At 39.1% G+C, this 22312-nt stretch overlaps 1 protein-coding gene across 2 annotated transcripts in view; it reads right to left on the reverse strand.

The window, feature by feature from the left end:
* Positions 1-22312, reverse strand: part of HYDIN (HYDIN axonemal central pair apparatus protein) — a 346758-nt gene that overhangs the window by 227146 nt on the left and 97300 nt on the right. For both annotated transcript variants that reach the window (XM_070451030.1, XM_070451031.1), the window contains exon 10: positions 3050-3149. In XM_070451030.1, the coding sequence (XP_070307131.1) occupies positions 3050-3149 (100 nt within the window). The remainder of the gene's footprint in view (positions 1-3049; positions 3150-22312) is intronic.

Here is a 22312-nt window from a genome sequence, read left to right on the forward strand (position 1 = left end):
CTTTGAGCGACTTAAGGTCAGAACACTCAACCAATAGAGGATAAAATATAATCCCAGAGTACAGTTTGGCTCTCCAGTGTATAAAATTTATATAGACAAAACAGAAGACTTGAATGTGGTTATCAACAATGACAACACAAAACTAGAACAACTCACAGAAAAGGGAGAACTTCAGTGGGCAGACAACTCATCCAAGGATATTGTAGAGTTGATGGACACAAATTTATAGTTTTAAATATATAAGTAAAGGCTATTTAAGACTATAAATAAATCTCCTAAAATAAACCAAATATAATTAAAAATAATTTGGTTACCAGGGATTAAGGTCGGGGGGTAGAATTGTCTGCAAAGGGGGGCATGAGGAAATTTTACTGGGTCGTGGAGATATTCTACGCTTGCTTATGGTGGTGGCTACATCACTGTTTACATCTGACAAAGTTCACAGAACTGTATATCCAAAAAGAGTGAATTTTACTGCATGTAAATTATAATCTATTAAGTCCAGGAAGGGGTAGAGAAGACAGAAGTGAACTAAATCCTCATTTTTTATATTGAGGACTCAAAAGTAGTATGTGAAGTTGATAAATCAACAAATAGCCATATAAGAAAGAAACAGCTAAAAGTACTTCTTGGAAAGCAGTACTGAAGAAATAAGACTATTATTTATCTTTATAATCTTGTTATATGTATTTTTACTTATTTATTGATATCAGCTTTTTTTTAATTCTGAAATACTTTTAAAATACATAAAACTCTCCTTAGTAGTACAAAGAACTTCTATATATTCCTTTGCTCTCAATAATCTCCTTTGTAGCAAAGGATCCAATCCAGGCTCACATGTTGCACCCAGGTGTCATCATGTTTTGTCCTTCAACTTGGGTTAGTCTGAGGCTTCCTTGTGATTAGACCCACGTAAGTATTTAATATCATTGAAGAGATGCTATGCTTCTACTGCATCCTAGCAGGTGCTATATGAGGTTGATTTGCTCTATTACTGCTGGTATTAACTAAGATGACATCTACCACTCCATTCCAATACCAAAGGGCTCATGTTAGGCTTCCTCCTTCCCATATCTCTATTTCCCTCCTCTGAGTGAAAATGACTAGCTCCTGTTACCCTCGATATACTTACTTTTTGCTTAATTCCTCTGTATGTATCCAATCTCCTGAAGCCATCAGGTCGCCACCCTACCAGCACACCCTCTGTGGCTCTGGCCTCTGCCAGGCTGCCTTCCCATCTCACTTGGCATGCATTATTCTGATAAAAACTTAAAAGGGAAAAAAACTAACTATCCAAATACTATAAAAAGAATAAAACATAACTGTGGAATTTGTGTCAAGTAATAGTCTTACTCTGGGACTTCCTCAGATAGTAAAGATTCTGCCTGCAATGCAGGATGGGTTCAATCCCTGGGTCAAGCAGATCTTCTGGAGAAGGGAATAGCAATCCATCCCAGCATTCTTGCCTGGAGAATCCCATGCAGAGAGGAGCCTGGAGGGCTACAATTCATGGGGTCACAAAGAATCAGATATGATTGAGCAACTAATACTATTACTATTGAGCAAATACTACTGTTACTACTAATATTCGTCGGTTCAGTTAAGATCACTCACTCTGTCATGTCCGACTCTTCGCAACCAAGTAGACAGGCTTCCCTATCCATCACCAATTCCCGGAGCTTGCTCAAACTCAGGTCCAACAAGTCAGTGATGCCATCCAACCATCTCACCCTCTGTCATCCCCTTCTCTTCCTGTCCTCAATCTTTCCCAGCATCAGGGTCTCTTCAGATGAGTCAGTTCTTCGCATCAGGTGGCCAAAGTATCAGAGCTTCAGTCTCAGCATCAGTCCTTCCAATGAAAATTCAGGACTGATTTCCTTTAGGGTTGACTGGTTTGATCTCCTTGCAGTCCAAGGGATTCTCAAGAGTCTTCTCCAGCACCACAGTTCAAAACCATCAGCGCTTCGGTGCTCAGCTTTCTTTATGGTCCAACTCTCACATCCATACATGACCACTGGAAAAACCATAGATTTGACTAGATGGACCTTTGTTGGCAAATAAATGTCTCTGCTTTTTAATATGCTGTCTAGGTTGGTCATAACTTTTCTTCCAATGAGGAAGCATCTTTTAATTTCATGGCTGCAATCACCATCTGCAGTGATTTTTGGAGCCCAAAAAAATAAAGTCTCTCACTGTTTCCACTGTTTCCCCATCTATTTGCCATGAAGTGATAGGACCAGATGCCATGATCTTAGTTTTCTGAATGTTGAGTTTTAAGCCAGCTTTTTCACTTTCCTCTTTCACTTTCATCAAGAGGCTCTTTAGTTCCTCTTCGCTTTCTGCCATAAGGGTGGTGTCATCTGCATATCTGAGGTTACTGATATTCTCCTGGCAATCTTGATTCCAGCTTGCACTTCATCCAGTCTGGCATATCACATGACGTACTCTGCATATAAGTTAAATAAGCAAAGTGACAATATACAGCCTTGGCGTACTCCTTTCCCAATTTGGACCAATCCGCTGTTCCATGTCCGGCTCTAACTGCTGTTTCTTGACCTGCATACAGATTTCTCAGGAGGCAAGTAAGGTGTTCTGGTATTCCCATCTCTTGAAGAATTTTCCAGTTTGTTGTGATCCACACAGTCAAAGGCTTTACCATAGTGAAGCAGAAATAGATGCTTTCCTGGAATTCTCTTGCTTTTTCTACGATCCAAATTATTCCTTGATTTATAGAGCAATAAGATTATTAGTTGGAATTCTCTTGCTTTTAAGCAAGAGAATTCCAACTAATATTCTTACTGCTCTAAAAATCAAGGGGTAACCTAGATCCGTGGTTTTCCATCCCCACCCAGGACACCACAATTATAAGGTACTTCAAAGTCTGATCTGTTCTAGAAAGATGTATGAAGTGCATAACTTGCCTCTATTATTCTCCTCCTGATATCATGAACTGCACATAAACCCCAATATTCTCACACACACAGCACTTTATCACTTTATGCTCTGAGCACTTGGTAACCTGAATTTACCACATGAAGGAAGTCTTTACCTGAAATGTCACAGTAGACAGTCTGCTGGTAGAGCTTGGCTTCCCGGGGATTAAAGTACACAGTGATTTCAGCTGATGAATTGGGCCAGACATCGCCTTCCTAAAAACATGAAAGAATAATTAAAAAACAATATTATGAAGGGAAGACACTGCTTTTAAATGCTGTTATTATAACTCTAGGAAATTTGAAGGAAATGTTTTGACAAAAAATAAAAGAAAGCACAACTTTACCCAATAGATAGGAAATTTCTACTACTTGTTAAGAGGTGATACAAGCTGGAAAAAAGCTTCAAAGATCATTTCAGTGAGTAAACGGATTCATAATTAGTTACTAAAGGAAGCTAGAGTACTTAGGGTATTTTCTAAAGTTTGTAGATTCAACTAACATTCATTGTATGCCATTGTATGCCAATGCGTGTACAGCATTGGGCTTCAGAGATTAAGAAAGGCATGGTCTAAGATTGCACGGAGCACATCTCTTAGAGGGATGGTAAAAATGTACACAGATATCTTAAAATATATGTGATAAGTGCTATCTGTGCTTTACCTACATAAGATCCAGATATTGCTTTTCACACGCAAAGAAGTATCTAATTCACTTGATGGAGAAACCACATTCCGAACCTTTGAGTGACAGCATAAGGAAATACTCTTATTTTGTGAAAATAGCAATGATCTGAGGCAGAATGACGGCCAAATCGAACTCTGGTTCTGATCCTGTGTGATATTATTTCTCATTTTAACTCAAACTACTCAAAAGTTGTAATAAGAAAACTGAGGTTTGAAACTGTAACGCAACATACAACAATATCAGAATCCCCTTGAGATACCCTTTGAAAAATATTTTCTACAAACCATGTAACCTCTCAGGGTTGTAAAAGGACATGTTATAGGACCTGCCTCAAAGGGTTTCCTAAGTTCTGATGAGGGATCATGAGGTCAAATGCTTTTGACCCACATTTAATACACAGTAGGAACTCGGCAACAGCTTGCTATGATTGATGTTATTCTTTTGCCACTTAGAATGACTAAGATGAAAATGTCAAAAAACAGGGAATAAAATGTGTTTTTTCCCTATAGTTTTTATAAATAAGGCCAAGTAGAGTATCAGTGATAAGCTGATACATCCAAAAATGTATAAATAGTCCTACCAACTAAATAAAAAACTAAGGAAGGTGACGATAAATAATTGGGATCCAGTTTCAGACAATCCCACATGCATGTTCTAGTTCCATTTTGACTTGACATGAACACAGTGCTGGAATAAAGAATTAGGCAGACACGAAAGTGGTTTAAAATGCAGCTATCAAACAAGAGGGCAAGGAAGAGAAAACTAGAGTCAATTTGGGTTTGTTTATGAAGGTTACTGTCTGGTGAGTGTGTTTCTCAGGCTGTATCCCTCTGCTTCAGGAGAATAAAGGGCACAGAGGTTCCAAGAAGGAGCAGTGAGGGCTGTGGGGGTTACGTGGGTCCTGGGAGCTCTCACATCCCTTCAGCCCACTAGAATGAAGGCTCCGTGAGGGTGGGTGCTATTCTATCTCCAGCACCTAAACCAGAGGTGACTCATAGTAAGTGTTCAACATATTTATTGAATTGGTTGTATCCATTCAGTTTGCACAATGTGTAGTTATTGACAGTTGCCTATTCATCTTTGCAACCTATTTCTGCTATCTTCTTCTCAACTGGAACCCAAAAGTCATACAGTCTTAGATCTGACAGGGACTTCTGAGATCATGCAGGGAATAGGGAAGTCCTAAGCACTTTCGCTTATTTGGGCATCTCACTGTAGCCCTTTTCTAAACTTGTAGCTGGTATCTGCTCTCTTCCGATAAATAGTGAATACCTGGCCCATTTTGATTTGTGGGGATTCTGGTGATATGGAGTGCTGGGAATGTTTGTGGCTAAAATGAGCAGAGAGGCCAAGCAGAAAAGGTGGTTCATCCATTCTGTGGTATATCAGTGGGTAGTTCATCTTAGAATGAAGATCTGGGCTTATTCCTAGCCCACAAGACAAATGTATTCCCCTGGAGGGATCAGGCTCTGTTTTGTTTAGAAGTATATAATGGACACAGCTAACCTGTTCCCATTCAAACTGCTTGACCACAGGGGCCATCTTGGATCCCTAGAAAATTTCTACTAGAAAAGCCTCACCAAAATGGTAGGAAATGCCCCAAAAAGGATATGCTGGAAGACAGATAAGCTCAGTACCTGTGGATACATTCAAGTCTTATGGTTTGGGCTGGTCCAAACCACTTTCAAAAACATTATTCAAACAAGAAAATTCAGGGCCCATGTGCACACAAGAAGGCAATACGCTTAAGTATTATCCCAGAGGCACTTTTGCACACCCCATCTTCAAAGAAGTCTGATTATCAGACTGTGCTTAGTCACTCAGTCATGTCTGACTCTTTGCAACGCCATGGACTATAGTCTGCCAGGCTTCTCTGTCCATGGGGATTCTCCAGGCAAGAATACTGGCGTGGGCTGCCATGCCTTCCTCCAACTGGTGAGTTGGGAAAAGGTGGGACAGACATGCTCCAGAGAGGCGATCAGAATCTCCCAGAGGAAGGAGCAGTGACCTCTGGATGTGATCCAGGAGCAGACCATCTGATATGGACGGCCTGGAGGCTGAGAAACCCTTCTGCGTGGTGAGGGAAGACCAACATGAGAGAATCTGAGCCCGCTGGGTGTTCACACGGGGCGAATGCAACTGTGGGTACCGTGCTTTCTTACCCTGGGCTGCAGTGGTTTTGTTGTGTCTATGACATCTGCTAGTAACTTACAGCTTTTACTGAGCCCCAGGACATAATTCAAGGACAAATCCGATTCTAAAGCCTCTCCTGGGCTTGTAGCAGCTAATGTGCATTAAGAGTGCTGAGTGTATCTGTAAAAACAGAAGTGTGGTCATTCAGTTTCCTGTCACAGAGGGATGCTTCTCACATAAGGTCATTTCAAGGAGTTAGGAACACGTAGAAGGACACTTTTATTTTTCAGTTGGAATGAAAATAAAAGTTAAAGAACTTAATTTTTTTTTTTTTTTTACAGCAAAAACTCACTGCAGCATTTCCTACCAAATCAGAGTGCAAATACCAGAAACAGGTCATCAGCCTAAGATGACCCTATTTTTACTTATGTATCTTTGATATACTTCATATTACTTTTCAGACATTTCTGAAGTTAACTACCATGTCATTTATGTCATCTCTGAAAAGAATTTTTCTTTCTTTATTGCTCAGTTCTAAAGTTTCTTTCTGAGAGCCAAAACATTCAGAATGTTCCCCGCTGGTTCTGACATCAGTATCATTTCCTCCCAGGCCTGTGAAACCAGCCTCATCACGCAGAAGCCCCTGCTGTTCTTCCTTTGCCTTCCACAAATGACTCCTTTCCCATCACTGTCCATTTTCCTGCTCCAAATGAGAGACTGAGAACGTAGAATATAATCTGCAGAAGCCCATTATCTTGTTTGTTGAAAATAATTGGCAAAATGACCTTCAGTTTTACTGTAATGATCTTCCTTCTTGGTCTTAATCTTTTGTTTTCCCCTCAGAACCACCACGACATTTCACTTATCAATCAAGTGACCTGCTGGAAGAAATCAACTTTGAATTTTCAAGTTTAAAGTTAATTTGCTATGTTTGTGTTTTGGGCCCAAATATTAAATATTTCTGGAAATGGAACTACTGGGACAAGAACAACCAAGTGTCTTGACAGGGACAGTTTGGAGACGTTTTGAAAGCTGTTTATGAACATACAGTCACTGGTTCATGATAAGCAATTAATATGATCATGAGAAGGGTATCCCATTAAAATGATCTCCTTAAAAAATGATATTGGCAATGATTAAATAGGGCCTTTAAAAATTCTCTACGATGTCTCTATGATGACCTACAAGACCTTCTAGAACTTACACCAAAAAAAGATGCCCTTTTCATCACAGGGGACTGGAATGCAAAAGTAGGAAGTCAAGAGATACCTGGAGTTACAGGCAATTTGGCCTTGGAGTACAAAATGAAGCAGGGAAAAGGCTAACAGAGTTTTGCCAACAGAACGCGTTGGTCACAGAAAACACCCTCTTCCAACAACACAAGAGATGACTCTACACATGGACATTAACAGATGGTCAATACCAAAATCAGATTGATTCTATCCTTTGCAGCTGAAGAGGGAGAAGCTCTATACAGCCAGCAAAAACAAGACTGAGAGCTGACTGTGGCTCAGATCATAAGCTACTTATTGCTAAATTCAGACTTAAATTGAAGAAAGTAGGGAAAACCATTAGACCATTCAGGTATGACCTAAATCAAATCCCTTACAATTGTACAGTGGAAGTGACAAATAGATTCAACAGATTAGATCTGATAGACACAGTGCCTGAAGAACTATAGACAGAGGTTCATGACATTGTACAGAAGACAAGGAACAAGACCATTCCCAAGAAAGAGAAATGCAAAATGGCAAAATGGTTGTCTGAGGAGGCCTTACAAATAGCTGAGAAAAGAAGAGAAGCCAAAGACAAAGAAGAAAAGGAAAGATACCCATCTGAATGCAGAGTTCCAAAAAATGGAAAAGAGAAATAAGAAAGCCTTCCTAGTGATCAATTAAAAGAAATAGAGGAAAACAAAATGGGAAAGACTAGAGATCTCTTCAAGAAAATTAGAGATACCAAGGGAATATTTCATGCAAGTTCAGTTCAGTTCAGTTGCTCAGTCGAGTCCAACTCTTTGCAACCTCATGGACTGCAGCATGCCAGGCTTCCCTGTCCATCACCAACTCCTGGAGTCTGCTCGAATTCATGTTCATCGAGTCAGTGATGCCAACCATCTCATCCTTTGTCGTCCTCTTCTCCTGCCTTCAATATTGCCCAGCATCATGGTCTTTTCCAATGAGTCACTCTTGGCATCAGGTGGTCAAAGTATTGCAACTTCAGCATCAGTCCTTCCAGTGAATATTCAGAACTGATTTCTTTTAGGATGGATTGGTTGGATCTCCTTGCAGTCCGAGGGACTCTCAAGAGTCTTCTCCAACACCACAATTCAAAAGCATCAATTCTTCAGTGCTCAGTTTTCATTATGGTCCAGCTCTCACATCCATATATGACTACTGGAAAAACCATAGCTTTGACTAGACAGACCTTTGTCAGCAAAGTAATATCTCTGCTTTTTAATATGTGTCTAGGTTGGTCATAAGCTTTTCTTCCAAGGAGCAAGTGTCTTTTAATTTCATGGCTGCAGTCACCATCTGCAGTGATTTTGGAGCCCAAGAAAATAGTCTGTCACTGTTTCCATTGTTTCCCCATCTATTTGAATGAAGTGATGGGACCAGATGCTGTAATCTTAGTTTTTTTAATATTGAGTTTTAAGCCAGCTTTTTCACTCTCCTCTTAGATGGGCACAATAAAGGACAGAAACAGTATGGACCTAACAGAAGCAGAAGATATTAAGAAGAGGTGGCAAGTATACACAGAAGAGCTCTACAAAAAAGATCTTCATGACCCAGATAATCACGATGGTGTGATCCCTCACCTAGAGCCAGACATCCTGGACTGTGAAGTCAAGTGGGCCTTAGGAAGCATCACTGCAAACAAAGCTAGTGGAGGTGGTGGAAATCCAGCTGAGCTATTTCAATTCCTAAAACATGATGCTGCATTCAAGATGCCAGCAAATTTGGAACACTCAGAGGTGGCCACAGAACTGGAAAAGGTCAGTTTTCATTCCAATCCCAAAGAAAGGCAATGCCAAAGAATGTTCAAAATACTGTACAATTGCACTCACCTCACACATTAGCAAAGTGATGCTCAAAATTCTCTAAGCTAGGCTTCAACAGTACATGAAGTGAGAATTTCCAGATGTTCAAGTTGGATTTAGAAAGGGCAGAGAACACAGAGATCATATTGCCAACATCCGTTGGATCACTGAAAAAGCAAGGGGGTTCCAGGAAAACATCTGCCTTATTGACTATGCCAAAGCCTCTGACTGTGTGGATCACAACAAACTGGAAAATTCTTCAAGAGATGGGAATACCAGAACACTTTACCTGCCTCCTGAGAAATCTGTATGTAGGTCAAGAAACAACAGTTAGAACCAGACATGGAACACAGATTGATTCCAAATTGGGAAAGGAGTACATCAAGACTGTATATTGCCACCCTGCTTATTTAATTTATATGCAGAGTATATCATGCAAAATGCCAGACTGGATGAAACACAAGCTGGAATCAAGATGGCCAGGAGAACTATCAATAACTCAGATATGCAGATGACACCACCCTTATGGCAGAAAGCGAAAGGAGCTAAAGAGCCTCTTGTTGAAAGTGAAAAAGTTGGCTTAAAACTCACAATTAAACTTGTTAAACTAAGATCATGGCATCTGGTCCTATCACTTCATGGCAAATAGATGGGGAAGCAATGGAAACAGTGACAGACTTTATTTTCTTGGGCTCCAAAATCACTGCAGATGGTTACTGCAGCCATGGAATTAAAAGATACTTCCTCCTTGGAAGAAAAGCTCTAACCAACCTAGCATATTGAAAAGCAAAGACATTACTCTGTCGACAAAGGGTCCGTCCAGTCAAAGCTATGCTTGTTCTAGTAGTCATGTATGGATGTGAGAGCTAGACCATAAAAAAAGCTGAGCGCCGAAGAATTGATGCTTTTGAACTGTGGTGTTGGAGAAGACTCTTGAGAGTCCCTTGGAGATTCCTTGCAACAAGGATATCAAACTAGTCAATCCTAAAGGAAATCAGTCCTGAATATTCATTGGAAGGACTGATGCTGAAGCTGCAATACTTTGGCCACATGATGCCAAGAACCGACTCATTGGAAAAGACCCTGATGCTGGGCAATACTGACAGCAGGAGGAGAAGGGGATGACAGAGGATGAGATGATTTGATGACATCACCTACTTGATGGACATGAGTTTGAGCAGACTCCGGGAGTTGGTGATGGACAGGGAAGCCTGGTGCACTGTAGTCCATGCGTTCACAAAGAGTTGGACATGACTGAGTGACTGAACTGACTTAAAAATTCTCTATTGAAAATCTTTACATAAAAATAAAATACTTTAAAATCACCTTTTCCCCTCCTCTCTGTTACCCATCTCCTTCCTTCCTTCTTTCCAATGAAGAACTATTTCTTGAAAAATTTTTGAATATCAAAGCCCAAAGTGCAAGAAGAATGGGCTGTAACTCCCTCCAGTATTCCTCCTTGGAAAATCCCATGGACGACAAGCCTGGTGGACTATAGTGCATAGGGTTGCAAAGAGTTGGACACCACTGAACAACTGAGCATACATACATACATACATACATGGATACACTGGTTTGTCTGGAAAGTAGTTTACAATATGATTCTGCCTATATTTATCATAAAATAGCTGCATTTTAATTCCCAACTTACACTTAGAAGAATAATCCAAATGTTTGCCCACTCAAATGTTACACTTTCCAATCATACTCTCTAATCTGGCAAGATATTAGACACAACATAAGACTGAACTGTGAGAAGGCAATGGCACCCCACTCCAGTACTCTTGCCTGGAAAATCCCATGGATGGAGGAACCTGGTGGGCTGTGGTCCATGGGGTCACTACGAGTCGGACATGACTGAGCGACTTCACTTTCACGCATTGGAGAAGGAAATGGCAACCCACTCCAGTATTCTTGCCTGGAGAATCCCAGAGACGGGCGAGCCTGGTGGGCTGCCGTCTGCGGGGTCGGACAGAGTCAGACACGACTGATGTGACTTAGCAGCAGCAAGACTGAATTGCATTTAACTTCAAACCATTATATTTGCTATTAAGTGAGAGCTCATGTTCCCAGTACTGTGTTAAGTGCTGATGTACACTATCTAGTTTAATCTTTACAACCTTGTGAAGTAATATTATCCCCATTTTAAACATGTGAAAACCAAGGCAAGGAGAAGTTAAGTATCTCACTCAAGGCTGCATCAACAGTTAGGTGGCAGAGCTGGGATTCTGCAGTACTTTTTTCTTTAATTTCCTGAACCCTGCTGCAATTATAACAAAACATGAGGCCTCTGCTTTTAAAAACTGCCAGGAGAAATTTAAAAACACTACAACCAACAATCGGGCTTAATTGAAGCCAGTGGGACCTGGTGTTCGTCCAGTGGACATAGTAGGACATGCTGCATACTCAAACATTCAGGTACTTTGGAAGGTGACCCGCAGGAGGTTCCTGTGAATGACACAGTCAACATGAGCATGGAGCAGCTCTTGAGAAGTACACTGGAAGATCTTCACCAAGCTTTCCTGGTTGGGTCAGGATACAGCCAATTCAGAACAAGTTTACTGAATAATGACTTCAAGAGCAGCTATAATGTGCCATGAATTTCATAATGTTCTACCAAAATGGAAATATTCTTTTCGTAGAATGGAACAGATATTTTCAGCTATCTTATCGTTTTTAAGAAAAATTTAAAGAATTTCTCTTGGGAAATAAAAATATCCCCTTAAAGTCAAATTTCTATTGACAACAAGAGAAAAAATAGAAGTACTGATGAGCAGCTATAATCCACAATGACTTTCTTAGAACCTTCCGGATCAATGGGAGGTTCTCTTTATTGTCACCTGGGGCAAATATTAATAGAAGTGTCTCAAAGAGAAATAAGAAAAAATAGAAGCTAAAAACTAAAGGTAAACTATTCTAATTATCATTGAAAGAAAAGACTGAACTGGCACATGGCAAGCAAAGAGATTTTTCTCTTTCAGTATATCTCCTGGGAGAGGAAATGCTGTGAATTTAGGCAAGTTTTGATTCTGATCAGAAAAGTTTTTAAGAGAAGGTTTTAAGATCTGGCTATCCCAGGGAGACTTCCCTGGAGGTCCAGTGGTTAAGATTTTACCTTCCAACACAGGGGGTATGTGGTCCATCCCTGGTCAGGGACCTAAGACCCTACATGCCTTGTGGCCAAAAAACCAGAACATAAAACAAACAATATTGTGAGAAATTCAACTTAAAAAATTGAATGTAGACCACTTTAAAAAATGGTCTACATCTAAAAAAAAAATCTTAAAAAAAAAAGATTTGGCCATCTCTCAGAGAATGTTTCACAAAAGATCTCTCTTGGGTGAGATACTCCAACCCATGTACAGCAAAAACTCCAGTGGGATTTTTGTGGAGCTGAGGTAGTTGTGGGTGATGTTCCTGCATTCCTCTGGAGAGAGCCAGACCTGTGTCACTTTCAACAAAGAACGGTCTTAATTTATTTAACAAGCCATGAGGAACCTTGATGGTTCTAAGACCTCCTTAAGTCTCCCTCCACCTCCACCAGTTCTCAAATACAACACTGAATATACCAGCACAAATGGAAAAGATCTGGCTGAGCACAAAGATCTGAGAGGATGAACAATAATAAAGGGAGGGTGAAGAATGGGAAAACCACGCTGATGGAAGAGCCATGACTTGTCAAGGACAGTTTGTTCTCAGCACAACCCTGTCCACTTTTCTCCTTTCCGGTGTCCATTTCCAAGAAGTCAGCGCCCACATGTTTGCAATGTGACTCATGACTAATGGTACAAGAAGTGGAAGGGGTTTGCAGTAAAGAGCTCGATCCTTCCTCTTTGCTAGCCATCTGGGCTCCCACCCAACCTAGTTCTGCTGAGCTCACATGCTATGCCAATTTGGGAAAAATAAAGTAAACTAAATTTGAGCTGTGCTTTCAAAGTCTGAATTGCTGAACCCCCTGTTTTCTGCAGGCTTAGGTGACGACAAAGCATGGTTTACTGTTACTTACATGGTAATAAAGAAATTATCAAGTTTCTCTCCCTTTAAAAGGCTTAGTTAAATTAAGCTGAAGCTTCCTAGGAATACTGGATGAAGTCTGCTTTGATGGAAGACATTTGCTAAAAGAAGCAGAAATGTTTTCCCTGATGTCAGTCAGTCAATCAGTTAGGGCCAGTTTGGGCAAATATCTTTAAATTCTCAGACATTTCTTTTTGAGAAAATATCTAGTGTTCAACATTCAGAAAATTGCTGCATTTTAAAAGTGTGACCTGAGCTAGCAGTACCAGAGTTCAGAAGCAAGGCTACCACACCTGTGCGGTGATGTCTCAGAGGACTCCTAGATGCCCATGGAAATCGAAAGCTTAATTCTCTCTTTTTGCCCTGTAATATTCTTCTGCCTCTCAATTCACAGAACTGTGTTTTTTGTCTTTAAATCTCTCTCACTCAGGATACTCAAGAGACATAAGCAAAGGGAATGAGAGAATAATACTGTCAAAATTCTATACAGCTAGAGTCCATCTAGTAAAATAGAATATTACATTTCTGAAAGTAGTCCATTTCACTTGTTTTTCTGGAAGGCACAAAACATGCATAATATACTCAATTTTGCGATTCTTTTCCAAAGGGGAAAGAAACCTGCGTGGATGCAGGTGGCTTGAGAAACGATTAGCACTCTATAGAACCTAGTGCCTTCCCTAGGTAAGGAATAGAGAGAAGTTTCAGGTTAAGTACATTAGTATTTTGAGATGTTATCAAAAGAACTGACATGAGGAACTTGATATAAATAGCAGTAATATACATGTTTTAATGACTAGAACAACAATTTTTGTTACTATTAGAATATCGGTGGTTACTATTAGAATATCAATAAATTATCAACTAAGTTGAAAAGAATCCCTTCCATCCAGTTTTCATGTATCTGCCCCAAACTGCCTACTTCTTGTGTTTTTGCCCACACCCTTCTTAAAAGACAAACTTCCACTTCTGCACTCTGTGACCACACCAGATCCAAAGATGCCCAGGCATAACTCCCCAAGATTCTGCCAACAGACCCTATAGCAATGGTATTCAATGAGCAGAATGAGAAGAAAGTGAACTGAGACAGTGGAACCAATCAGGTGTCAGGCGGTGAAAAGGTTATAGAATAGAGTAAGAACCTGTAGTTCCAGAGTTTTGGATCATTCTTACAGCACTGAGTCAAGCTACTTCTCACAAGATCATATAAACAAAATGTGATTTAAATTCAAACCCTCACCACCTTTTGCAATTTATGGACAGTGACTGATCTCTTAATCTTGAATCTACTTGCTTTAAATTGAAAGAGCCTCTAAAGTAGGAACAATGTTCCCATAAAATACTCAATATGCAAGGAACACAATAAGGGCTAAACTAAACTATTTTAGCTGATGCATTTAAAGAACCAGATATATAGACAAAGGTCTGAGAAATAATAAGCATATCATTCCTTACTTATTTTCAGACCCTAAAGTACCATTTTTTTTCTTTTTGGTTTTTAAACTTATTTTTTAAGTTTACCTCATTTGAAGAAAATATCCTTCCTTAGTGGACAAAGAGGCTGAAGGACCTAACAGAAAGCAAGGTAGTCTCTAAACCCCTACATCAACCTTTAATTTTATTTTTTGAACAGGCCATTGATTAGAGACTGACTGTTAGATCAGTAGGTGGCACTGCTTGGTTTTAATCATCTCTGCTTCTATTGTGAACTCATATCATATCAAGAAACTAATTAAAAAGAATCACATCCTAATAAAGAAAACTAATCACTGATGCATAGCTCAACTGTCTGAAGTTAAATAGTGGCCATTTGGCACAACTGATCTTATAAATGAGCAAGATTCAGAAGATCTTTCAGTAGAAAATGATGATGAACAAGGCATAATAGGGTAGAAAGACATGTAGGATAGCCTGGTGAGTTATCAGTCAGCTGATTCTCCTCTTAGCCATCCTTCTCTGTGAAGTAACAGCCTCTCCCCCCTTTGCAGGACCTCCAAAGGTGAGCACCTGGGGGCTATCTTAGGCCTGCTGCAAGTTTCTTTCTGTGCTCTGTTCTTATTTTAGAATTTCCATCCACTCTTCATCCCTTCCATGAAGACCTCCAAAGGATACTCACAAATCTTGCCTCCAGACCTGATTCCCATCCCACAAATTAAGTACTGTATTTTCAAAATTATTTGGACATCTAGTGTCATCTCAAATTCAACCTGTTCAAGAACCAAATTCATCATCATTAATTTATTTCCACTTGTTCATTTGTTCCTTCATCCACCCATTAATTGGTACTGTGCTATGCATGGGGTACAGATAAGGATAGGGGACTTCTTGATTTTAAGGAGCTCAGAGTCTGTCAAACTAGACAGTCATAACCTACTAGCCAAAAAGGATCAACACACCCTACCCAAATATCCTTATCTGGTGTACGAGGCAACTGATGCCAAAGGAGATGAAATGGATTGCTTAAGGTCACATTTGCTATAGGCAAAGCTAGGAGAAAAACCCAGGACTTCTGGCTTGCCAGTTCCTATTAAAGTCATAATTCTTCCAGTCACTCTAGTTCAGATCTAAGAAGACATGTGATTCTTCACCATGTCTCACCCTCAATGGCCAGTCTACCAAAAAGCACTTTGGTATCTTTGTTTTGAGCATCTCTTACATCTGCCATTTCCATTGCTTTCCGACTGTCACCAGGATGTTTCAGGTCAGCATCACCCTCACACAGCACCCTCCACTTGCCAGCAGATGTTCAGTTTCCTGACCCTCCCTGCATTAGTGAATTTCCCTGCCTGACCTGCACTACCCATCCCAACTCTATCCATCCTCCTCCAATTTGATCTACAAGTGGATGCTAAAATAATCTTTCTGAAACACCCTGAACACACCCTGTGCCTGATCCAAAACTGAACTGAGTCTCAGAAACCTTCAGAAACTAGGATCCATAGAACACTAACTCCAGTATATATTTTGTGGGAAAAGGGGTCTCTTGTCATGGGAAAATACTATTTGCACTTTGCCCTATAAGAGTCACAGCCTCTTGAACCAGTATTTCCCAAAATTATTTGATTGCAAAATTCCCTTTTTTCAGGGAACATACACTACCACCTGTCAGACCCAGTGTTTACAGAAACACACCGTAGGAGACAGTCAGCCATAGCATAACAGGTTGCCAGGGCAGCCCGGACATGCCAACTCTCCTTCTCAATCTCAGTTCTTATATTCTCCACGACCACCGGCTCCAGACAAACTGATCGTTTCATTGCTATTTAATATGCTATGAACCTAACACTTTCTCTTTGTTTTCATAACTTTACCAACTGGAAACATTCTTCTTCCTTTCTTAAATCTTACCCTTCCTTCAATATTCAGGTCAGATCTCATCTCTTCTATAAATCTTTTACCAACTCCCTCACAGAATTCATTTACCTGTACCATAAAACCAAAATCTCAATGGTGGAAAATACTCACAGTTCATATCTGAATCAAGAATCTAATGTTACAGAATTTTCCCATCAAATAACTTCAAAAGTAATTTACAAGGTAAGATTACATTACACTCAGAAGGACTGTATTTCTATAAAATTATCAGGGTCTCTAAGTAGGAAAAAAGGAAATTTAATATCAATAGATAGTTCACTATAACAGATACTGAGTTCTCTTTTTACCAGAAAAACACTAAGGAAGACATTAGGAAAAATTCATGACTTCATTTTTCAATTTGCAAAAATTGTCAAGAATCAGCTAATAAATACTACCATGAAAAGAAAACCTGATCATTACAGATGCTATAAGCATCACTTATACACTAAGCAAATATTATCTCCTTCCTGGAGATTTTTTTCCATACAATATAAACAAAATTAGTCTCATTTATTTAAAAGATATCATATCTGTGTATTGCTATCTTAAAAAATGGTTTTCTTCCTAATGGTAAAAATATGCCTTGTGCCCAATTCAGTTCCTATTTTAGAATTCAAAAATAATCATATTAAATGCCACATATTAACACATTTAACATCTGCAAGAGAAGCTTTGGGTTTTGTGCATGAAGAAAAGAAAATCTGAGGAAGCCTAGTCTTTTTACTTCTGAATTTAATATGTACAAGCCTTACCTGTGGGCTTCCCACCTCCTTTTGACTACCAATCTTTGCCATCCCAGAGTCACCCATTCCCAGAAGGCTATGAGAAAAGGACAGCAGTCATCAGCCTGGATTCTCTGTGCCAGCTGAGTAAAATCCTGGACTGCCCATACTCTGGGCCTTCCCAGCCATGTCTAATATTGCCCTGACTGATTGCTCCTCCCTGCCTCTGTCCCACTCAGCAACTTACTTGCTTGGGATTTGTAATGCCTCCTTGATCTTCTCACATCTCTGGGCATGACTTACTTTTACAAGTACATGTCCTGTCCTTCCAAGACTATATTTTCACCTTGACTTAACCTCTTTCTGGTCTAACTCATTATATCTGAAGATCCGTTTGCTCAGTTGAACCCTAGATTGTCTTCTGACATGAGCGAAGATTCAGCTTCAATCCACATCTCCAACCTTATTTTCCTACATGAACCCTTTACTTCAAGCAAAACTGAACCATTAATGAGGCTCTAAACGAACCACGCCTTGAATGAAACCCCAATTTTGTTTTCCAAAAGTTCCATCTTGCAAGATCCAACTCAAGGCTCTGCTCTCAAAAAGCCTACTCTAACTTTGTAGCCTATGATAATCACCTCAGCCTCTGAATTAATGTCCTGACAATCTTTACCAGTGATTCACATAACCAATTCTACTAAATATTAGTTCCAAAGGATATCTCCAAGGGGAAGGCTCCCTCTTAGAGATTTATAATGCTCATTATCATATGAAAGACTTTTAGATGTCTAACAGCAAAATAAACCTTTCAAGCAATATGGAACCCAGTGTTTCTCAAACTCACTTAGCCACGGAATACCTTTTCTATGTTATATCTTATAATCATAATTTCAAAGTACAGATAAAAAGAAAACTGCTGTATATAAGTTAGTGGCATTTCTCACAAATGACTTTATTCTAATGTATCCTTGTGCCCAACAGGTCTGAATGGTAACAATCCAGCAGCTCTAACTAGTTGTGGGCTTTCTTAACTCCTGTTATTGTATTTATCCTCACATCACTCTATGTTTGCTAAGTTTAAAATAATGTACAGTGCCTAGCACATAAAACCACAAAATGCTGGTTATTCATTTTGAGGCAGTGGGGCAGAGTGGTCAGGAGTTTGTTCTGTGATATAGGCACATAAAAGTATAAAGCATATTAATAGACATAAAGGGAGGAATTTACAATAATATAATAATAGTAGTGGACTTCAACATCTCACTTACATCAATGGACCAATCAACCAGACAGAAAATCGATAAAGAAACTATGACCTTAAATGGTGTATCAGAGCAGCTGTACTTCATAGATATCTACAGGACATTCCATTCAAAAGCAGCACAATACACATTCTTTTCAAGTACACATGGAACATTCTCCAGAACAGATCACATGCTGAGTCACAAAACAAGTCTAAATAAGTTTAAGAGATGGAAATTATATCAAGTATCATGTCCAACTGCAACAGTATGAAACTAGAAATCAATCACAGGAAGAAAAATGGGTAAAACACAAACACATGGAGACTAAACAGCATACTACTAAAAATCAATGGGTCATTGAAGAAATCAAAAAAGAAAGCATCAAAATAAATGACAATAAAAACACAGCTTTCCAAAATCTATGGGATATAGCAAAAGCAGTTCTAAGAGAGATACTTACAGCAATATAGGCTTACCTCAAGAAACAAGAAAAATTTCAAATAAACAATATAGCTTTTTATCTAAATGAGTTAGAAAAAGAAGACCAAACAAAGCCCAAAATCAGTAGAAAAAAGGAAAAAATAAATATAAGAGAGGAACTAAATAAAATAGAGAACAAAAAGAAAAAAATCAATGACACGAAGATAAATAAAACTGATAAGCCTTTAGCCAGGGTCATTAAAACAAAAAGAAAGAGAATGCATATAAGCAAAACAAGAAATGAAAGAGGAGAAACTACAACTGATATCACAGAAATACAAACAATTGTAAGAGAATACTATTAATGGTCATATGCTAACATATTAGACAACCTAGAAGAAATGGGTAAATTCCCAGAAACATACCATCTTCCAAGATTGAATCAGGAAAAGAATAGATAATCTGAAAGATCAATTACTAGTATTAAAATTGAATTAGTAATCAAAAAATTTTTAAGAGAAAAAAAGTCCCAGGCTGCATGGCTTCACAGGGAATTCTATCAAATGTATAAAGAATCTATCAAACATACTTATCCATCTCAAAGTAATCCAAAAAATTAAACAGGAGGGAACTCTCCCAACCTCATCTTATGAATCCATTACCCTGGTACCAAAGCCAGAGAAAGATATTGCCAAAAAAAAAAAAACCCAGGAGGCCATTACAGGCCAATATCTATGATGAACACAGATACAAAAATCCTCAACAAAATATTAGCAAGCCAAATTCAACAATATATAAAAAGGATCATACATCATGATCAAATGGGATTGTTCCAGGGATAAAGGGATGGTTCAATATACACAAATAAATCACTGTGATATGCCACACTAACAAAACAAAGGGTAAAACCCTACACAATCACTTCTCAAATGATTAAGAAAAAAGCATTCAACAAAATTCAATAGCCATTCATGATAAAAACTCAACAAAGCTGGTATAGAGGGAACATATCTCAACATAATAAAGCCCATTTACAATAAATACACAGCTAGGGCTTCCCTGGTAGCTCAGACGGTAAAGCGTCTGCCTACAATGTGGGAGACCCAGGTTCGATCCCTGGGTCAGGAAGATCCCCTGGAGAAGGAAATTGCAACCCAATCCAGTATTCTTGCCTGGAAAATCCCATGGACTGAGGATCCTGGTAGGCTACAGTCCATGGGTTCGCAAAGAGTCAGACACGACTAAGCTAATATAATACTCAGTGGTAAAAAGCTAAAAGCTTTTTCTCTAAAATCAGCAATAAGATAAGGATGCCCACTCTTGAAAATCCTATTTAACATAGTATTAGAAGTTCCAGCCTCAGAAATCAGATAAGAAAAAGAAACAAAAGGAATCTAAATTGGAAGAGAAGAAAGGAAACTGTCGGTATTTGCAAATGACATGATACTATTTAAAAAGAATCCTAAAATCTCCTCCATAAAACTACTAGAACTAATAAATGAATTTGGTAACATTATAGAATATAAGATTAATATATAGAAATCTGTAGCTTTTCTATACACTAATAATGAACAATTTAAAAAGAAATCAAGAAAACAATTCCATTTACAATTGCATTAAAAAGATTAAAATACCTAGGAATAAACTTCATGAAGGAACTGAAAGACCTGTACTCTGAAAACGAAAGACACAGATGGAAGAAATAGAAAATGATATAAGTAAGTAGAAAAGCATCCTGTATTCATGGACTGGAAGAATTAATATTGTTAAAATGCCCATATTACCCAAAACAATCTACAGACTAAATATAATCCCTATTAAAATACCCATGACACTTCTCAAAGAACTGGAACAAGTAAACCTAAAACTTATTTGGGACCACAAAAGACCCCAAATAACCAAAGCAAACTCAAGAAAAAAGAACAAAGCTCAAAGCATCACCCTCCCTGACTTCAGACCATACCAAAAAGCTAATCAAGAGAGTGTGGTACCATCACACAGATCAATAAAACTGAATAGAAAGCAGACATATAGATCAATGGAACAGAATAGAGAGCCCAGATATAAACCAACACACATATGGTCAATTAATCTGACAATCTAATTCCATCAACAAACAGATAAAGAAGATGTGGTGTGGTGTGGTGTGCAAAACAGTTCAGTTTGCGACCCCATGGACTGCAGCACGCCAGCCTTCCCTGACCATCACAACCCCCAGAGCTTGCTCAAACTCATGTCCATCAAGTCAGTGATGGCATCCAACCATCTCATCCTCGGTTGTTCCCTTCTCATCCTGCCTTCAATCGTTCCCAGCATCAGGGTCTTTTCAAATGAGTCAGTTCTTCGCGTCAGGTGGCCAAAGTATTGGAGCTTCAGCTTCAGCATCAGTCCTTCCAATGAATATTCAGGACCAATTTCCTTTAGGATTGACTCGTTTGATCACCTCGCAGTCCAAGGGACTCTCAAGAGTCTTCTCCAACACCATAGTTCAAAAGCATCAATTTTTTAGCGGTTAGTTTTCTTTATGGCATAGCTCTCACCCCCATACATGACTACTGGAAAAACCATAGCTTTGACTAGACAGACTTTTGTAGGCAAAGTAATGTCTCTCCTTTTTAATACACTGTCTAGGTTGGTTATAGCTTTTCTTCCAAGGAGCAAGCGTCTTTTAATTTCATAGCTGCAGTCACCATCTGCAGTGACTTTGGAGCCCAAGAAAATAAAGTCTGTCACAGTTTCCATTGTTTCCCCATCTATTTGCCATGAAGCGATGGGACCAGATGCCATGATCTTAGCTTTTTGAATGTTGAGTTTTAAGCCAGGTTTTTCACTCTCCTCTTTCACTTTCATCAAGAGGCTCTTTAGTTCCTCTTTGTTTTCTCATAAGGGTTGTGTCATCTTCATTAATGGGGTTATTGATATTTCTTGCGGTAATACTGATTCCAGCTTGTGTTTCATCCAGTCTGACATTTCTCATGATGTACTCTGCATATGAGTTAAATAAGCAGGGTGACAATATATAGCCTTGGTATACTCCTTTCCCAATTTGGAACCAGTTTGTTGTTCCACATCTGGTTCTAACTGTTTCTTCTTGACCTACATACAGATTTCTCAGGAGACAGGTGAGGTGGTCTGGTATTCCCATCTCTTGAAGAATTTTCCACAGTTGGATGTGATCCACATACAGTCAAAGGCTTTAGCATAGTCAATGAAGCAGAAGTAGATGTTTTTCTGGAACTCTCTTGCTTTTTCTGTGATCCAAGAGTTGTTGGCAATTTGATCTCTGGTTCCTCTGCTTTTTCTTTTTTTTTCATTTATTTTTATTAGTTGGGGGCTAATTACTTTACAATATTGTCGTGGTTTTTGCCATACATTGACATGAATCAGCCATGGATTTACATGTGTTCCCCATCCCGATCCCCCCTCCCACCTCCCTTCTCATCCCATCCCTCTGGGTCTTCCCAGTGCACCAGCCCTGAACAGTTGTCTCATGCATCTAACCTGGGCTAGTGATCTGTTTCACCCTTGATAGTATACTTGTTTCAATGCTATTCTCTCAGATCATCCCACCCTTGCCTTCTCCCACAGAGTCCAAAAGTCTGTTCTGTACATCTGTGTCTCTTTTTCTGTTTTGCATATAGGGTTATCGTTACCATCGTTTTAAATTCCATATATATGCGTTAGTATATTGTATTGGTCTTTATCTTTCTGGCTTACTTCGCTCTGTATAATCGGCTCCAGTTTCATCCATCTCATTAGAAC

This window comes from Odocoileus virginianus, chromosome 20 (genome assembly GCF_023699985.2).
Source record: "Odocoileus virginianus isolate 20LAN1187 ecotype Illinois chromosome 20, Ovbor_1.2, whole genome shotgun sequence".
Taxonomy (NCBI): Eukaryota; Metazoa; Chordata; class Mammalia; order Artiodactyla; family Cervidae; genus Odocoileus; species Odocoileus virginianus.